Source organism: Populus alba, chromosome 9 (assembly GCF_005239225.2).
Source record: "Populus alba chromosome 9, ASM523922v2, whole genome shotgun sequence".
Lineage (NCBI taxonomy): Eukaryota > Viridiplantae > Streptophyta > Magnoliopsida > Malpighiales > Salicaceae > Populus > Populus alba.
In genome coordinates, this window is record NC_133292.1 from 2,940,204 (window position 1) to 2,959,701 (window position 19,498).

Sequence of the window (19,498 nt, forward strand, 5' to 3'; positions counted from 1 at the left end):
GACGTGTTAATAACAAACTTTCTTGGATATAAACATTGAAGTTGATGTTGGGTTTATATCATACCTATTCCAACACCATTAATGAAACATTTTCACCTTGACATAATAAACTTACCTAAACATTATGAAGAAGAGAAACATAAACAAACAAGAGGAGAATATGATTATATAAGTATAGTAAAAGAAATGAAAAGCATAAACAAGAGATTAATGAAAATATAACATGGAATAAAACTTAAACATTACAAAATACAAACAAAGAGAGTAAGAGCAAAATCTTGATCTGAACAACCAAGATGCCTAAATGCATGGTAAATGCGTCCTTTTATATGGAAAAAGTTGAAACTATTGATTTGATAACTAATTGTTGAGTGGGTGGTCACATCCTTATCTTCTTGTCTGAACAAAACGTCATTAATAACGTCAGAATTTGAACAGATTTAACTCATGAAAGTTTTAGAAAATTGTCTCAGCTTTTCAGGAAAAAAAAATTGAGGTTATTTGGACTTCTAGAACTCGAGATATGGGTCAAACACTGAATAGTGTCTGAGCTACAGGATAGATTTGGACTTTTCCGTTATTGCTATAATTTAAACTTGAAAACGGTCTTTTTGAATCTTGCACTCCTCTTGAAAGTTTTAGGCCTATATCTTAGCTTTCTATCAATATAAAGCAGACCTAAATCCAAGTTCTACAGCTCCAATTATGATCCAATAACTGAATGATGTTCCAGTTTGGACTAAACCAACATCTCTTTTCTAAGCTTAGTCCTCTCTTTGTTTTCTCAGTTTCAGTAGTTAAAATCATCAATCAATCCATTGATTTGTGTGATAGGCCTTTATTTAAGATGAACATTTACCATAAATTAAAGGTATTTTATATTATTAAATATTTTATTATAAAACTTACTCTAGTTAAGGAGTTATTGATACTTTAAGTGTAAAATGATAATATAAAACTTTGATAAAAATACACTTTTAAGTACTAATCAATGCATTTTTTAGCTCTTTAATTCAAATAAATAGATTTTTTTAATTTATATTTTAATTGACTTTATTTTTTATTCAATAAACCATATTGCTTATAAAAATAAAAATAAATTAATAAAAAAATAAAATCTTGATAAAAAATATATATTCTTCTCTAGAACCTAAATAACTATCTTTCTTTAGAATATTTGTTTTTATTGCCACACAATTAAATAAAAAACAAAAAAGCTATCCACATAACTAGGTAAAATATTTATATATAAATTTATCGTGTCGTTTTAGTTTTTAATTAATTTTAACTCTTTTATTGCACATTCAATATATTTTCTTTTCCTGCATCGCAAATTAACTTGGAGTATCAGGTGCCATGTAACCTTAGCTAATATTATAAACTAAAAGGCCAAAAAAAAAAAGAGTCAAATTCAAAAGCAAATTAAAAAAAAGAAAAAAAGAAATCAAACCGAAGATTCAACGGTCAGAAGATCACCTGATCGTTAAAAAAATAATATTATTATTTAGGTTTCAATCAGTCCGGTCCATGCAGGGGACAGGGAGGGAGCTGTGCCCTTGACTTCAAAGCTATGTCTTCATTTTCATTATCTGGCAGCGTCATCATGCCTTTGCTTTGCAAATTGGTCAATGAACCATTCGATTATGGCATTGACCAAACATACGTGTGTATGTAATCTTATTATAACCATAGGTCCCACCCTATTTTTATTTTTCTCTCTCCTTAGATTATTGTCTTTCCAGATATTATCCAAGGTGATAATATAGCTTCATTGTCTAATCTATTTTATAAAATTTATTTTGGTTTTGCTTTTTATTCTATAAAAATTAACTGGATTTGACTATATATATATATTATTAATAATAATAATAACTATTAAGAGTATGTTTAGGAGTATAGTAACGATTGCTTTTCAAATAACTTTTTATAACAAAATACATGCCAATAATATTTTTTTATTTTTTTAAAAATTATTTTTGACATCAGCACATCAAAATGACCTAAAACATACAAACCGTATTAAATTTTAGTAAAAAAAAAATTAATTTTTGAAAACGTGGTTTTAACCATGTTCCCAAACGATTTCTAAATAAACATATAGTTTTTCTCCTTACTATGCGGCTAATCCAAGACTTAAGTTATAAAGTTTACTTGGTTTACTAGGTTTTAATTAGATCAATTCTAATTTTTTTTTTCATAAATCAAAATAATATCTTCTGGGTTTTTTAAAAAACAGTTAATGGATTATAATAGAATTTTTAACTTCTCTTAATTTTTTTTTTAAATTAGGCTTGGTTTCAGCCCTAGATGAGCCGGATCGACTTGCCTGGGCAGTTCAAGTTTTAAAACTATAGTTTTTATATTTATGATTTAAAAAATATTTTTTAAAAAATATTTTTAATTGTAATTTCTTTAAAAAAATAATGTTTTTGTTAAAACTGTTGTGAAATGAGTTTTTTTATATATAAAATAAAAAATATTTTAATTTAATTTATACATAATTAAGAATTAGAAAATAATTATACACGGAGTTTACTGGAGGGGGGGGGGGACCCTCACTAGCCAGTTGATTTTCATTATCTGGCTGTGTCATCATCAATTTGATTTGCAAATTGGTCAATAAACCATTCGATTATGGCATTGACCAAACATACTTGTGTTGAATCTATATCAACCACAGGTCCCACCCTACCATTTTTTTAATTTTCTTTTTCTCCTTGGATTATTGTCTTTCCGTGTGTTATTTTTTTTAAAATTTTAAATTAATTTTTCTGTGTTTTAATATTAATTTTCTTTTTCTCCTTGGATTATATTTTTTGTGTTTTAAAAATGTTTTTAAATATATATATATATATAAATTTTAAATTAATATTTTTTAGTATTTTCAGATCATTTTGATACATTTTCCAAGTAAAAAACACTTAAAAATGCAACCACAACCATAACCACACTTCCAAACAGGCTAGTGGTTGACTCGGCTTAAAGTTTAGGTTATGAGTTTTACCTGGGTTATTAAGTTTTAACTAGGTCATTAGGTCAAATCTAATTTTGTAATAAATCAAAATGATATCATTTTAGTTTTTAAAAATAATCAACGAATTACAATTAAGTTTTTAACCTTTCTTATTTTTTTTAAACCCGGTTCGGTTCCAGCCTTAAATCGGCCGAGTTGACTTACCGTGCAGATTCAAGTTTTAAAGCTATAGTTTTTTTTTATAGTTGTGATTTAACAAATATTTTTAACTATAATTTCTTTAAAAAATTAGTGTTTTTATTAAAATTGGCGTGGAATGAGTTTTTTTATATAAAATAAAGTTTATACAAAATAAGAATTAAAATATAATTATACACGGAGTTTAGTGAAAAAAAACCAAAAACAAAAAAACTATCTCACTAGCCAAACAAATTTTTATCTGACAAATAAAAAAAAGCTGGACCTAAAAAATTGTAGCTAAGAATAAAAACCACGGGCTGTCCATAACTCTATTGGGCAACAAGACCCAGCCCAAAACCCAAACCCAAAACCAAAACCAAAACCAACCGTGCTTTAGAAACACAAAACTGAGGCAGCCATGTTCTGATGTGTTGTCTTGAGATCGAAGAAAACCTTTCTTCTTAAAACAAATCAAAATCACTAGATAAATAGAAAGAAGTTAAAGAAAATTATCTTAAAGGAAAGCTTGAGCGATGAGCAGCATAGGAACAGGCTACGATCTGTCCGTCACTACTTTCTCACCGGATGGCCGCGTTTTTCAGATCGAATACGCTGCTAAAGCCGTCGATAACAGCGGGTCTTTTCTTTTTACTCTAAAATTTCTGGACCAATGTTCTTGCTTTGTGTTATCTTACTAGCATTACAGTATTTAGGGTTTTTGGGTTTTTTCTTTTATTTTGTTCATACTAGGTTATTTTTTTGCAGTACTGTTATTGGCATCAAGTGCAAAGATGGGATTGTTATGGTATAAATTTATCTCTTTCTTTAGAAAAATCGAATTTTCTACATGCTTTCATTGTAATTGTAATTATAAAATTGTTTAATTTTAGGGTGTGGAGAAGCTAATAGCGTCGAAGATGATGTTACCCGGTTCCAATAGGAGAATTCACTCCGTTCATCGTCATTCTGGCATGGTACTGCTTTTTCATTTTTTTGGTTCGTGTAAAAAGTTGCAGAAATTTAAGAAAAAAAGATGGGATTTTTTTTCATTACAGTGTTTGCAGCTAATTAGAGCTCAATATGTTGTTTTTTATTGTTTTGGATGAAGATTTATATTGAAAATTAATGCATATTTGTGGTCGTGGATAATATACATCACATCAGTGTTTTTGATTTCTAATGGGATTTAATGATGATTTATGTAGCTAAAATGTCAGTTTATATGTGTAGTTTGCTTTTAGCGTACCTGATAAAATTGGGTCTTGTTTAGGGCCAGTAGGCTTCGATTCTGATGCTGTAATGGGGTCATCCTTGAAATGAACGACAAAACAAGTTTTAATTTGAATGGATTGGAGATGGGTTTTTACGAGACATGGTCAAACCAAGTGATTATTGTTTCGCAGAAGGTTTAACTTAGTCTATGAGTTAAGAGTTTGGTAGGTGTGATGCTGGGATTTTGGCTTCTCCAATAAAACTCTATCGCGAGGCTAGGTCAAACTTAAATGGAAGAACATATAGCATGTATTCATGCATTCCTTAACAAGATGAGAGTGGCAGTAGTTCCTTTCTAGTTATTTCAAGGGAAGATGTACTGTAGGAGGTATAAGGAAAGGTTTACTGTTCTGGTCTTAAAATCAAACACTTTGATGAAGGATATTGTATTGTTTGTGCAACTGTATGCAAGCAAACATTAACTCTCTGTCTCTCATATTTCAAATATCAGGCTGTTGCTGGTTTAGCGGCTGATGGTAGACAAATCGTTGCACGTGCCAAAAGTGAGGCATCCAATTATCAGAGGTTTGTTTTTGAACAATGCCTTGTAGTTGTAGTTGAAGTGTTATTTTTACTCTGAAGCCTGCTTGAGTATTAAATAGAAACCAATAGATTGTTACAAATCCTAATCGATTGGCTTTTGGTAGTGGATGTTGGAGGGCTGAAAGTATTTTTATTTTGAGTGCTTTTGGCTCAGTTGTGACCCAGTCACTGAAAATTAGCATGCACTTCATATAACTTCCCATGATCAACTACCAGGACTGGGGACAGTAGGATGTGTCATTTATGCTCCTGCTATGCAGCATGTGTTAGTGAGCCCTAAACTTGATGATAGCTCAGCCTGCTACAATTTTCGTTAAACTAATTTGAGTTGTATGGGATCAAGATTCAAGACACCGCATATTGTAAAGTTGGTGTTTGGACAGCACTTGTTTGTCTAAGGCCTTTGCTATCTGTTCAATATGACAAGATTTCAATTAAAAGTCGCTGCTATATGCTTGGTCATCAATCACCACAAGGTCCCCATTCTTGCCAGTTGTTTGCTCAGATATCATCTTTGTTCAAGATTGGAGATGAGGCCCTGTAGCATGATTCAATTTGCCTTGTGGATCTCTTACACCTCACGTTTGCTAATTCTGAGTGTCATTATGATTTTGTAGTGTTTATGGTGAATCCATTCCTGTCAAGGAGCTCGCTGAACGTGTTGCTAGTTATGTGCATTTGTGCACTCTCTATTGGTGGCTTAGGTAAGTAAAATTCCTTTTTTTTTTTGTTGAAATGTCTTCTTCATCTGTTCCTTCCACCATTTAGCCTTCAGAAAAACTACATAAAAGTTGTTATGCTGCAGGCCATTTGGTTGTGGGGTGATTCTCGGTGGTTATGACAGAGATGGACCGCAATTATACATGGTTGAACCATCTGGCATCTCCTATGTGAGTTGATTTGTTCTAGTTTCGCCTGTTTCCTTTGCAATGTTTCTCCTTTCTAATTTTGTTTCATGGTGTGTTTCTTATCTAATGCTGTGTTGTTTGATTTGATGTAGAGATATTTTGGCGCTGCTATAGGGAAAGGGAAGCAGGCTGCTAAAACGTAAGTAATATTTGTTTTTTATTTGGTGAGTCAGTGAGTGTATGATTTTATCATAAGAATTTGTGACATGATTGGAATTTAGAAGGTGATGTTCATTTATTTTTTCAGCTCGTTGAATATAATGTACTCTCTTCTGAAGCCAATTTATCAATTGATAAAGGAACCATTTTTATTGAAGGAATTAATCTTTACAAAAGGTTTAATTTTGTTAGCCTCGTTTCAAATTAAATTGGTTGTTGCATTTCTGCAATTTATATTTTCCTTTAGCTAATGTTTAGTTTTTATTCCTTTTCCTTTTAAAATGATTGAATTGATGCTGTGGACAGAGAAATTGAAAAGTTGAAGCTTTCTGAAATGACATGCCGAGAAGGGGTCCTTGAAGTAGCCAAAATGTGAGCGCTCCAATTTCTTATTCTTTTTCTCTTCTTTCTTGCATGTATGCATTTTTGTCAATTATCATTGCATTCAATATATTTTTCTCTGTTTTCTTTTGAGTCTGGATCTTTTGGCAAGGATTCTATTGGTTCAACTATGTTTGGCAGCCATTGGCTCCTCTTTTCTCCTTCCCTTTTAAATCCTTGTTGATGCCTTTGGTAAATTTTAGATGATGTAATAGCATTCATATAGCTTTCAACAGCTGAGCTTAATCACCACTTTAGAAAAGAACCCTTCTTATTGGATCATAAAATAGAGGAAGAACTCTCCTCCCCCCCTCCATGTGGGTGCGGTGCATTCTTTGTATTGATATCTTCTTTCTCCCTTGATCAGCATTTACAAGTTACATGATGAAGCAAAGGACAAGGCCTTCGAACTTGAAATGAGTTGGGTTTGTGATGAGTCAAAGAGACAGCATCAAAAGGTAATTCTGGTTCATTCTCAATTTGAGTAATCACATGCATTGATCATATACTGGAGAATGTGGACTTTTACTTTTTATTTTAATAAAATCTTCACTTACATGACTGGCACAGTTATTTGCAGCCTGACATTTTTGGAGACATTAGTTTCTGTAATTGAAGAAAGGGAAGCTAGTGTTCACTAGTCCTAGTTTCCACTTGGAATTTGTGTGTTCCTGTGTCTACTGTAGTGTAGAAGGAAACTAGCCCTGTTTTTTTATTTCATTATTAGAAGCTACATTGCAATTTTTATGTGAAAGCCAGACTTCTCTTGCTGTTCTTAACTAGTTCAGCATCAAGGAGAAGTGGGGCATTGTTATTATGGAATGAAAGATGATGTACCTATATGATGACCATCTTGTCCAATAACCAGTTCATGTGATAATTCTTTCTTGATGTTGTTTTCTTATACACTATGAGTCGAGTGTTAAATGTTCTTACTGTGGGCTTCAGGTTCCTGATGAACTCTTAGAGGAAGCCAAGGCTACAGCTAGGATTGCACTCGAAGAAATGGATGCTGATTAAAAAGCTTAATTCAGCGAGGCCAGGCAAGATCGATGAGATGATTTTATTTTATTTTGATGGGTTCTCATTGTTACATTCGAAATCTTTTTTGTGAATGGCCACAATATCATCCTGGAGCTTATTACGAATTCTTGTCATGCATTTAATTGTTATTTTCTCAAAACCAATTTGGTCCCTCGTAAGCTCTGCTCATGTCCAAAGTTTGGAGTCATTTTTTTCTCATTATCCTTTCCTTTTCTTGTGAGCTCACTTCTTTTAACAAATGAGGGGAAAGTATTGAAAATAAGTTTTGATTTCTGTTCGTTATAGGGAAAGTCTCATCTAAGGGTGTGTTTGTCAGAGAAAGGATGGATTGTGCAAAGTGGAAGGAGAGGAGAAATGGATAACTTACCATTCATCTAAATAAACTTGATCAACAAAAATGGGTAAGGATAATAAATAGTTAATTTATCCAAACTAAAAGCGCATTGAAACTTATAAATGAATGGAAGTACAGGATCTAATCTGTCCAAATTGAGAGGTTTGAGAATTACAAGTAAATAAAGGAGGATCGGAGATTCCTCCAATCCCTCTTTAGATTCTTACCCTTCTTCCCAAAAGATGAATATGCTCGATTTCTTCTCTCCAATCTCCACTTTTTATCTACCCTTCTGATTGAACAAGGCTTTGGTGTCCTCCACCAGTAGTAGATCTCTTGATTGAGGAAAAATAATACTGCTCCCAGTTTGGTCGTAGCTTTAGACAAGCCTAGGCCCATGTGTTTTACAGTAAACATCGAAGAACAGTAAAGTTAAATCAAAACAGCTATATTATTAACAAAATTTGAGCAAGAATGAAAAAAGAAGAAGAAGGTGGTGGCAGAAACCAAGAGAATTCACACTTAAGCATAGGCTTGAATGGATAAACATGAAGACTAGATCATCTGGAAAAGAATGATGATCAGATAGCGGTTCATGCATGGAGGAATTGACGAAACACCATGATTGATGCTCCTGTAGACCAGGAAAGTAGCGGATGCACTTCTCCCATAAATTACAAAACTTATACCAGCTCTATGATCAGAGCAAAAAACTTATTAGCCCTTTAAAATAAAACCCTTTTGATGATAATTTTCTTTTATCCTAAATAAATCTTTGTGTTGGTTTTATCCCCCGAGTCTTGTAAATTTTCCATTAAATAATTTTAATAAAAGGATTCAATATATAGAAGATAACCTTATGATTCCTAAGAATATATTTTCTTTAATCAGAAAACTTGGAAGAAATTAACAAGATTTTGAGCATGTCGACGATCAGTAAGAACTCCTCTGCGTGGAAGACCATGTGATTTGCTACCCTCAAAAATATGAGTAAAGGATATAAGCTATCAAAGAACTGAGCTAATTGATCAATGCGGGAGAATTCCCAGTCAAACTTCCGAAGCTCTCGATTCACTGCCATTTAACTATCCGACAGCGTTTAGAAAGTCTGATCCAGTCATTGAAGATTTACCCAGAAGACCATGATTGGAAGGAGAAACCTCTAGGGCTTTCAAGGCTCGTGTACATAATTATTAGATTAGTGAACATGGATTTTTTGTTTATAAACATTTAATATTATTTCTCAAGTAAACTTGTCATCAAATGAAAAATATTAGCATATGTATATAATTAGATCTTTGAGGACCGAACTTGAAACTTAAATAAATATTCAGTTCCCACTTAAACAAATATTCAGTTCCCACTTAAATAAATCTTCACTCCTTTTTTTTCTTACTGATTTGCATGGTTAAGAAAAGAGTTCATGTCTTTTTTTTTTTTTCACCTCATTTAATTTTCTTTTTAATTCTACTTATTTTGGATTTGACTTGATAACTTGCTCCTTTGGTCTAAATATGAGGATCTCATAATATCAAGAAAAAACTATCACTATCAATTAATAATGAATTTAGTAAAATAGAATAAATTTTTGTTAATGCAAAATAGTTAATCCTCAAAGAAACAAAATTAAAACTAAAACAAACATTGTAGGTTAAAGTTAACGAGTAGGCCAACTTGGCTAGTGCATGCATCACATGCGCCAGGGTGTGGAGGAAGTTGTTATGTTCTAGCTAGAGTTTTAAAACCTGGACCGGCCAGGCGGGTCAACCCGGGCCTGGGATTGGTTCGGGTGGAGGCAAAAATCCACTTGGGAATTGGCCCTGGAGAAACCTGGTCGACTTGGGCCTGAGATCGGTCCGGGTGAAGGCAAAAACCCGCTTGGAAATTGGCCCGGAGAAACCCGGTCGACCCGACGGGTCAACCCGGGACCTGGTCCACTCGGTCAATTTTTTTTTATATATTAACAATCATTAAATGATGTCGTTTTGGCCTTTTAAAAGGCCAAAACGCTGAAGACTGAAGAGTGAAGAAGAACGAAGCAATATCAGTTACAAGTTGCAAACCTAATTAACTCAACTCTTTGAAACCCAAAAGATTTGAATCTCCTTCTTTCACTCTCTGTTTTCTGTGGCCTCTAACCTTCTACCCCTCTCCTGACATTGAGCCGCTTGACCTTTTAGTCTAGAGAGGCTCGACATAGATGGTTCGAATCAAGCGAAAGCAAAGGCATTCGTTGGCACCCGAGATGCTAAGGATTAAAGGATTAGGAAATGAAAAGGAAGTCTTACAGCTCATCTTGATTGACACAAATGCAAATTGCTTCGCGTTTTCTTTTTTTTTCCTGCTCTAGGAGCACAAAAGGAGGGATTAGTATTATTGACCCAATGACAAACCACTAACACCTAGGGCTCCACGCACTTGGAAAACAACAACCCCATCTCAGTGATGGACTGATTGTGGCTTTTGGGTATGTTGCTACTCTTGTAGTGCATTGAATAAGGAATTAAAGAATAAGAAGACAAAAGAAGAGAGACGTCAAAGAGAGGTGTTTTTTTATAGGGTTTTTTTTTTAGTTGACCCGGGTCAATCCATCTGACCTGTGACCCGATCATTTGACCCGATCAATGACCGGGTCGAATTTAAAAACTATGGACTTCTAGTGACACGTGCAGCTTTTTCCAGCAACTGAACACTGGCTTTTTGGTGGTGTTGAAAACAACACAACAAGGGCTTTTAGACGAGGCATTGTATGCTGATAGAGGAGCAGTGATGAGGCTTTAACTAGGCTTTGTGATTTTGTTTAATTAGATGATCCTAATCTTATGATTTAGATCATGAGTTTGAAAGGTTAACCTGGACTAACATCAATATTTTTTACATTGATTTTCTTTTGCAATTTCATTATTTAACATTGAATTTATTAGAAATTAGGTTTTGTGATTTTTTTCGCTTTTATTTTTATGAAGTTATTATGATCTCATGATCTAGGTTGTAGGTTTCTCGAGTTAGCTTGGATGAACTCGAATTTTTTTGGGTTATTTTTGTAAGAGTAAATATTTTTTTAGTTTTACCATTCAAATATTTGGTTGATTAGTTGGAGAATTGGGTTATCAGTTCGCATGATTGGGTTTATTGGGTCTCAAGGACTTACACAGGTTTTCTAGTTTTTTTTTTTCTTTCTTAATTTGGTTTATTTATTATTATAGGTTTTTTTATAATATAATTAAATGTAACTTATTAAATTTAATTGGATCTATAATCCGAGTTGTGGATTTCTTGTATTTTTTTAAATGTTTGTTTGAGGGTATGATAAATATTATTTTTTAAAATATTTTTTATTTAAAAATATATCAAAATAATATTTTTTTATATCAAGTACATTAAAATTTTCCAATATATATATATATATATATATATATATATATTTTAAAATACAATTATACCACAATTTCAATCACCACCTAAAACATGTTAATATTGCTAATATTAAAAGTTTTCAATGGTATCGTTTTAGATAACATGGTAAAAATTATATATATTTTTTTGATAATATATTAAAATAACATTTCTTTTATTTATTAAAATATAATTTTAATATTAACATATTAAAATAATGTATAAGTATAAAAAATTATTATTATTATTTTTTTAAAAAAGTACCGAAGTGCCAAACATGAACTAAAACACCCATAAAAAGCCCTGGACCATTTTCAAGGGTTTTCAAAATATCGAACAAAACTGATTCCTTTCTCTACTGTAAGAACACACAGTCGAAATTTTCTGCTCTACCAACAATGGGTTCAGGTGTTTTTTCAAATTTATATCATCAAATCCACTTAATTAGCAAAACCCCAGAAATAATTCTGTTTTTTCTTTTATTCTTAATTGTTGCGAATATATTTTCAGATGCTGATATGGAGGATTATGGGTTCGAGTACTCAGACGAAGAGCCTGAGGAACAGGATGTTGATATTGAGAATCAATATTACAATTCTAAAGGTTCTTTATTTTCTTTCTTTGTAGTTATTTTTTTTTTATCAAATAGGTCTTTATTTATCTATTTATTTATTGTTATTTGGTGCAAAATCGAGTGTTGTCATTGGTAATCGATGATGGGTTCTTATGGTTTTACGAGAAAGGGTGATATTGCTTGTTGAAGTTTATTTGTGCAAATTATTGTTTTTATTTTTTCTTTTTTTCAAGTTGGGCTTGGATTTGATTTGACAAGAGAAAAAGAAAACCCTATTTTTTCTAGGTTAGCTCAAGGTGCTTCTGAAGTGATGATCTTTAGGATGTCTCTTTGGGTACTTTCGGATTTAAATTGAGCGAGTGGGTCTAGAATGATTTTTTGGTTTTAAAAGACTTTGTTTAGTCACGAAGTGTCATCGGCCTGGACATAGATAAACAAGTAGTCGCTGTATGTTTTGTTTTTGTCTTGTTTTGTTTCGGGTCGTGATTTTTTTCCATTCTCACTATACTTCTCATATGCTCATTTATGATTGTTTTCTTGGTTGAAAGGCTTTGTTGCATGGTTTTTTATTTTCATTAGCAGGTTTAATTAAGCAGCATTGATGTGGCATTATCTGCCATCTTGTGATTAGCAGTTTTCATGTAGTCAAACAGTTAGTTGTTCTTAAAATGCTTTTTGTATATTTTGTACCTGTTGTAATTTTCCTTTTCCTTTTCATTGTTGCCACACAAAGGTTTGGTTGAAACGGACCCAGAAGGAGCACTTGCAGGTTTTGCTGAAGTAGTTAGCATGGAACCAGAGAAGGCAGAATGGTGAGTAATTTCCAACTGTCTTGTTAAAGAAATTGGATCTGCAGAATGTAATTACTAACACTTTCGATTCTGCTATAATTACTTTGAGCATGTGGCTCTCAGTTTCACCTTTCACTCTCTCCCTCTCATTTCAAATTGAATTTTGTAAGGTAGATAATCTTCATTGGAAGTATGGAGGATCTGATATGCAAATCAAGGTTGCAAACATTTTCTGCAATTAAGCTTTAGGTGATATGGAAAATCAGCACAATTCTATGTTTTGCTGATCTCGTACTATCTAACTAATGTGGTTCTTGCACTTGATCTCTACAACAGAGAATCTGTGTAGTGAGCTTTATGTAGCTAGCAGACAAGTGGATGACCTGGCTAAAGAATGACCTGCTAAAAACTAAGTCACTATACATAATTGTACTGAGGTATTGTGGGTTTGAAGCTATCTTCTTAAGTGGTATTCGCTTTGCGAGTTCATTCAATTAGTAACCAGATTAGCATGATAGACGCTCTTTTCCATCCAGAGACCAAGTGGCTCTTACAGGTATCCTAGTGTGATATACAGGTCATATATGTCATGCATGCATGTATTATCTCACTTAATATTTATAAATTATTCCAGTTTAATGTGCTGCAGTCTAATTGACTTTAGAGGGAGTTTAAAGGTTGACTGAAAGGGGAATGGCATGAGTGGATAAAGGGACAGTCACATTCTTCCTTTGTCTACTAATATTTTCCATTGCTCTTTACATTTCAAAATACTTTGTTGATGCTCTTTACACTTCTGGAGAGGTGACATGAAAGTAGCTAATAGCCTTCGACTTGGTACTGCTATTAAAATTGTTTCTTTGTTCATATGAGGCATAAACTACTTTAGTTTTGTATGTCTACTGAAATAATTACCTAGAACTATTTATTTCTGTAAGCTAATATTTGATAAGAAAAATCTTCTTGTTACCAGGGGATTCAAAGCCTTAAAACAAACAGTTAAGCTTTATTATCGATTGGGGAAATATAAAGAAATGATGGAAGCATATAGGGAGATGCTAACATACATCAAATCAGCAGTGACTCGGAATTACAGTGAGAAATGTATAAACAATATCATGGACTTTGTTTCTGGATCAGCTAGTCAGAACTTTGGTCTCCTACAAGAGTTTTATCAGACCACTTTGAAGGCTCTTGAAGAGGCAAAGAATGAGGTTGGAATTCTTCACTGTAATCTTCTTAGCACCCTTTATGTCAAGATGTTCATTAACGTTGTTCTCTTGTCATACAGAGACTTTGGTTCAAGACAAATCTTAAGCTTTGCAAGATTTGGTTTGATATGGGTGAATATGGACGGATGAGTAAGGTACCTTGTCTAATTCATTTTCTAGCTTTCCTTTTTCTTTTTTATCTGCAGTATTGGTTATGTAATTGATTCATTGTACATGACAGATTCTGAAGGAACTCCACAAATCTTGTCAAAGAGAAGATGGCACGGATGATCAGAAGAAAGGTAGCCAACTTTTGGAAGTCTATGCAATTGAGATTCAAATGTATACTGAAACTAAGAATAACAAAAAGCTCAAGGTAAGAATTTTCTGGTATTTAGTTTGTGCTTCTGCTTGTGTATTTAGAATTGGATGATATAGTATATACTGTAATAATTGTATTGAGCTTTCCTAATCTCCATGGGAGTATAATACCAGTTAAAAAAATATTTATGATTGAACTATTTTCTATCCTTGAGGTTTTTTTTTTTTTTCTTTTACCTGAGTGCTTTGACCATACACTTTAATGAAGTTTGTGAAATATACAGTCCCACGTCCATGTAACCTGTCAATTCATTATTTTTTCAGCTGATAGCAAGAAATTTGATAAGAACTTCACATGGAGGATATGCAATTTTATGAGCTATTGTCCTGCTTTCATGTTTCATTAATGAACATTCTCATGGTGCTTGTTTAGGCTGTAGGAAAATCAGAAAAACTGCTATGGAAGCAATCTCCACCTTGTATTTTAACCAGATTGAGTAGGATTTCATGTTGTTTGTAGAATTCAAACACAAAATGCATTGGTTTTTTATTATTCAGTGGTGCCCATTTGAAAAAATTGTTAGGCCTAGCAAGTCTTAAGAGCAGGATAAGGTGTTCTCCAAAGATATGATGTTGATGTTGATACTAAGCTCAATATACACAATGCCTTGTATCTGGTTTCCCTGATAATGCAGTTCAATTTTGGTATCCTGCATGGAGTATATACCACCTCGCATTAGGGATTTCTCATTCCAATAAATCGCATGTTTTTAATGAAACATAAAGGTTGCTGAGAGTCATATTATCGTTAGTATTGCTGTTTTAATTTTCACAATCTGCACTTTAGTTTATCTGTTGGTTGATTTAACGTACTTTTTTTCATGATGATTTAACATGGGGATTTGTTTCTTTTGATTTTCTCATGTAATTGTTTATGAAATTTTTCCAGCAATTATACCAAAAGGCACTGGCTATCAAGTCAGCAATTCCACATCCAAGGATTATGGGAATAATCCGTGAATGTGGAGGGAAGATGCATATGGCAGAGCGTCAATGGGCTGAGGCAGCGACAGATTTTTTTGAAGCTTTTAAGAACTATGATGAAGCTGGAAACCAGAGACGCATACAATGCTTAAAGTATGTCTGCCTTTTCTTCTAGTATATATTTTTTTAATCTTATTTTTGGTCTTGTCATCATCTTCTCTCCCTCCCTCAAAAGTATTAGTTTGTTTTGGTATCACCTACCTTAACTTCAAAGCTACCTTGTAAAGTTTCAGTTATTACCTACAAATTCTGGTTTATTGAGTGAAACAAAATGCATGCAAGATATTTTACGCCGCTTCGCTGCCCTCCAATTGGAAATAAGCTTTGAAGTTACAAATTAGTAAAACTCACCTAAAATCCAGATGTGGAAAAGAACTTTACAAGTTGCACTACATGGTGTGCCATACTAATTGACAACAGCTGGATACAAGTATAAAGTAACAAAATGTGGATTGAAATTTGGGGTATATACATCACCAATGTGATATGTAATCATTTGGGGGTTTTTCTCGTGAGATATGTCTTGCCTTTACATTGCATCAATAGTCCATTACTGATGAGATTTCTGCCTGGATGAGAACTGCTGATGCCATTTTATCATCAAATGATCTAATCATCATTTTTGACAGATACCTAGTTCTAGCTAATATGCTGATGGAATCTGAAGTAAATCCATTTGACGGTCAAGAGGCAAAACCGTAAGTACATTTATAATATTTATTGCTCTACAATCTCAAGATTGGTCTTATATTTTCCTCTCCAGCTTATTTGTGCGTTCTCTAATGTTCATTACTCTTCAGATATAAAAACGACCCTGAGATTTTGGCGATGACCAATCTCATAGCTGCATATCAACGAAATGAAATATTGGAGTTTGAGAAAATCCTCAAGGTATGGTTAATGGACTCTGATGGGATTTATAAAGTTACATGTTGCTAAACCTTTTTGTTGTTCCTCTGCTGACATTTAAGTTGTTCCTTGGGCTTTCTTCAGAGTAACAGAAGGACGATAATGGATGATCCATTCATAAGAAATTATATTGAAGATTTATTGAAGAATGTGAGGACTCAAGTTCTGCTCAAACTTATTAAACCTTATACAAGAATCAGGATTCCTTTCATATCAAAGGTGAAGGCCATGGTTTCTTCTTAATATTGCACTATTGTGTGCAATTACTGATGTTTAAGTTTTTATGTTATTATTTTTGAGGATCTTAAAACTTGACTGAGAATTTAACTGGATTGAGATTTTCTAGTCATATATTCCTAAGAAACTTCTATTCCCCGTGAACTTGTAAATTCTTTTGACTGGCAGGAACTCAACGTGCCAGAAAAAGATGTAGAACAGTTGTTGGTTTCACTTATATTGGATAATCGCATTGATGGACACATTGATCAAGTTAACAGGCTGTTGGAGCGTGGTGACAGGTAAAGCTGCTTCTCCTTTATTTCTGCCCTGGTCTACTGTCTGCTTGGCAGCTGAAATTGCATTTCCATTACATCTGTACAAAAATGCTGGGCTTTTATCACAGCCAAATCTTCCTCACTGTCAAATGTCATGCAGGTCAAAGGGAATGAAGAAGTATACTGCCATTGAGAAATGGAATGCACAACTTAGGTCTCTTTATCAAACTGTCAGCAACCGGGTGTCTTGAGATTGCAGCGTTGTTGTGACTTCCCTCCAAATTAGGCACTCTGGTTGTACCAGTATTTTGGTGGATTCAAGAGCAAACTTTTCTTCTCTTTCGTGAGGCCTGAGATGTTAGAGAAGTTGCTGCTGAGTTTGGTCCATAAATGAGGTTTATGTTTAACAGCGATTCATTTTGAAGAAAAAAATGTGAGTAGAGAATGTATAAATATATAGCTTACTGATAGTTTTGAATTTTTGATACTGAGAAAATTCAAGTCTTACTGTTTATTTATTTGTTTTTCTCCATTCTTATTTTCACATTGCTTCTGCTGGCCATTGGTTTCCATGTCAGTATCTTAAGAATGTCATAAGATATAATGGATTCCTGAATTGAGAGGCTCATGTGGCCTGCGTGCTTAAGATAGGAGGAACTGGGTATTGTGTTGCATTCTGGGCATAACATTAAACAGATGAACAGCAAGTTGATATGTAATTGAATTACAACAGAATCAGTATCCTCCAATTAAGGCCCAGTGTCTCCTGGAACCTGGAAAAGTGCATCTGCATGTTGGCCCTTCACTGTTTTCTTTCCTAGGATAGATACGAGGATGGGGACGAAATGAGTGTATGCGTGGATCGCAAGATGCAGAAAATCTTGACTCTTGATAGTAACTTGGGAAAGCATGAGGGCCCCTTTCAGGAACATTCCATCCTTTTTGGATCATCCATGTTCCTTGTCTCTGATCCTGTCTACAAAAATTAGACAATACCGGTCCAGTAATGTATCCATCTGCCGTACATAGGAGAGAATTATAAAAGTAGAAATGTATATGATAGTGCTAGGAAATGTATGACTACATTTGGCCCGATTACAAAATAGCTAAATGCTTAGACATGGCATTAGCTGGCATTTGTTGATAGGATAGCCATGCCCCATTTGAGGAGTGGTGGACCATGTTTTAAAACCACATAAATTACTTTGTCCAAGCTACGCAGTGGGGGTTTGGTTGACAGCTTAAAGAGTTTTGAATTCGATATTTTTTCCAGAGAATGGATCAATATATAGTTCTTCTAGAACTGGTTTATCAACTCCTCCAATCATCATCAAAAGAAAATAATCAAAACACTCCTATAATAATAATACGTGTTACGAGCCTTTCTACAATTGTTGGCACATCTGTAGAAGAAAAGGCCATGCAACAATTTGATCGCGTTAAGTATGGTTTTTTTTACTTGTACACCGGCTTAATAAGATGACAATATTTATCAATTTTATAAATACAATTGGAGTCTAGATTTTAGAAAGCTTTCAATAAGAACAAGTGGAATATTGATTGAAACCGTAAAATATGTGAATTCTGTTTGTTAACCATCCAGAAGACATCTACTAAAAAAAACTTTATTCTCTTCTTTTTTGGAGCTGATAGTATGATTTCAACAAAAATATCATCAAGATAATTATGCCTCAAAGGGTAATAAAATGTCTCAAGGCCAATAACTAAAAATGTAAGTTTCTTATATGTGAATTAAATTATTCACAATAACAATATCTTTCTTTCTTTAAGTGATATTCAGGGTAACGACCTCATAACCTTTCAATGATGAGATTGACTCAAATTTATCTTAGAAGCGATCAACTCAGTCTTCCTAGTACGATTGGATAGGTTACCTTGAAAGAGATGGATCTAAAGCCTCCTTAGTAAGATTGCACAACCTTTAAACGATGGGATTGACAAAACATTTCTTTGGGGAAATGACCATACAACCTTTCAAGGATAAGACAAACTCAGTCTTCCTAGTGCAATTGCACAATTTATCTTAGAAGAGATCAATTTAGTCTTCCTAGTATGATTTTATAAGTTACATTGAAAGTGATGGATCTAAAGTCTTCTTAGTGTGATTGCACAACTCTTCAAGGATGTGATTGACATGACATCTCTTTTAGGAAACGATCACATGTCCTTTAAAGGATGGAACATACTCCATCTCCCTAATGTGATCGCGCAATTTACCTTGGAAGAGATTAACTCAATCTTCCTAGTTCGATTGTACAAGTTACCTTAGAATGGATGGATCTAAAGCTTTCATAGTGCAATTGCACAAGTAACCTTAGAATTGATGGATCTAAAGCCTCCCTAATACGATTGCACAACTCTTGAAATATAGGATTGACATGACATTTCTTCGAGGCAACGACTTCACAACCTTTCAAGGATGAGAAGTAATTAGTATCCCTAACACGATTGCATAATTTAACTTGGAAAAGATCAACTTAATCTCTTTAGTGCGAATGCATAAGTTACCTTAGAATGGATGGATCTAAAGCTTTCATAGTGCAATTGCACAAGTAACCTTAGAATTGATGGATCTAAAGCCTCCCTAATATGATTGCACAACTCTTGAAATATGGGATTGACATGACATTTCTTCGAGGCAACGACTTCACAACCTTTCAAGGATGAGAAGTAATTAGTATCCCTAACATGATTGCATAATTTAACTTGGAAAAGATCAACTTAATCTCTCTAGTGCGAATGTACAAGTTACAATAGATGGATCTAAAGCCCTTCTAATGCGATTGCACAATACTCCAAGGACGAGCTTAACATGACATCTCTTAGGGGAAACGACTTCATAACCTTCCAAGAATTACTACCTCAACAACAATGTTTTGCTTAAGAAAAACAACATCAATCCTCACCTCCTACCTAGCGGCTTTTTAAAAATCGACTATAGA

General features: G+C 33.5%; 2 protein-coding genes across 2 annotated transcripts; both read left to right on the plus strand.

Moving 5' to 3' along the window:
* Positions 1 to 3,554: 3,554 nt before the first annotated feature.
* On the plus strand, positions 3,555 to 7,619 carry LOC118053860 (proteasome subunit alpha type-3). The gene is made up of 10 exons (XM_035065263.2): positions 3,555 to 3,791; positions 3,920 to 3,959; positions 4,045 to 4,128; positions 4,878 to 4,951; positions 5,587 to 5,673; positions 5,775 to 5,859; positions 5,970 to 6,016; positions 6,343 to 6,408; positions 6,785 to 6,875; positions 7,366 to 7,619. Exons 1-10 carry the CDS (start codon positions 3,688 to 3,690, stop codon positions 7,435 to 7,437), a joined length of 750 nt encoding a protein of 249 aa, XP_034921154.1. The 5' UTR covers positions 3,555 to 3,687; the 3' UTR covers positions 7,438 to 7,619.
* A 3,842-nt stretch (positions 7,620 to 11,461) lies between these two features.
* On the plus strand, positions 11,462 to 17,079 carry LOC118053859 (COP9 signalosome complex subunit 2). The gene is made up of 12 exons (XM_035065262.2): positions 11,462 to 11,599; positions 11,702 to 11,794; positions 12,499 to 12,577; positions 13,530 to 13,770; positions 13,848 to 13,922; positions 14,009 to 14,143; positions 15,038 to 15,225; positions 15,762 to 15,830; positions 15,933 to 16,023; positions 16,126 to 16,260; positions 16,447 to 16,559; positions 16,696 to 17,079. The coding sequence occupies exons 1-12, from the start codon at positions 11,590 to 11,592 to the stop codon at positions 16,784 to 16,786; spliced, it is 1,320 nt and encodes a 439-aa protein (XP_034921153.1). The 5' UTR covers positions 11,462 to 11,589; the 3' UTR covers positions 16,787 to 17,079.
* The last annotated feature ends 2,419 nt before the right edge of the window (positions 17,080 to 19,498 follow it).

Excerpts from the sequence above, each read along its gene's own strand:
- LOC118053860 (XM_035065263.2), top strand. The coding sequence starts at position 3,688 with ATGAGCAGCATAGGAACAGGCTACGATCTGTCCGTCACTACTTTCTCA. Across the intron at positions 3,960-4,044 it reads GCAAAGATGGGATTGTTATG|GGTGTGGAGAAGCTAATAGC; the intron begins GTATAAATTTAT and ends GTTTAATTTTAG. Across the intron at positions 5,860-5,969 it reads AACCATCTGGCATCTCCTAT|AGATATTTTGGCGCTGCTAT; the intron begins GTGAGTTGATTT and ends GATTTGATGTAG.
- LOC118053859 (XM_035065262.2), top strand. Across the intron at positions 13,923-14,008 it reads AATATGGACGGATGAGTAAG|ATTCTGAAGGAACTCCACAA; the intron begins GTACCTTGTCTA and ends TGTACATGACAG. Across the intron at positions 15,831-15,932 it reads GACGGTCAAGAGGCAAAACC|ATATAAAAACGACCCTGAGA; the intron begins GTAAGTACATTT and ends ATTACTCTTCAG.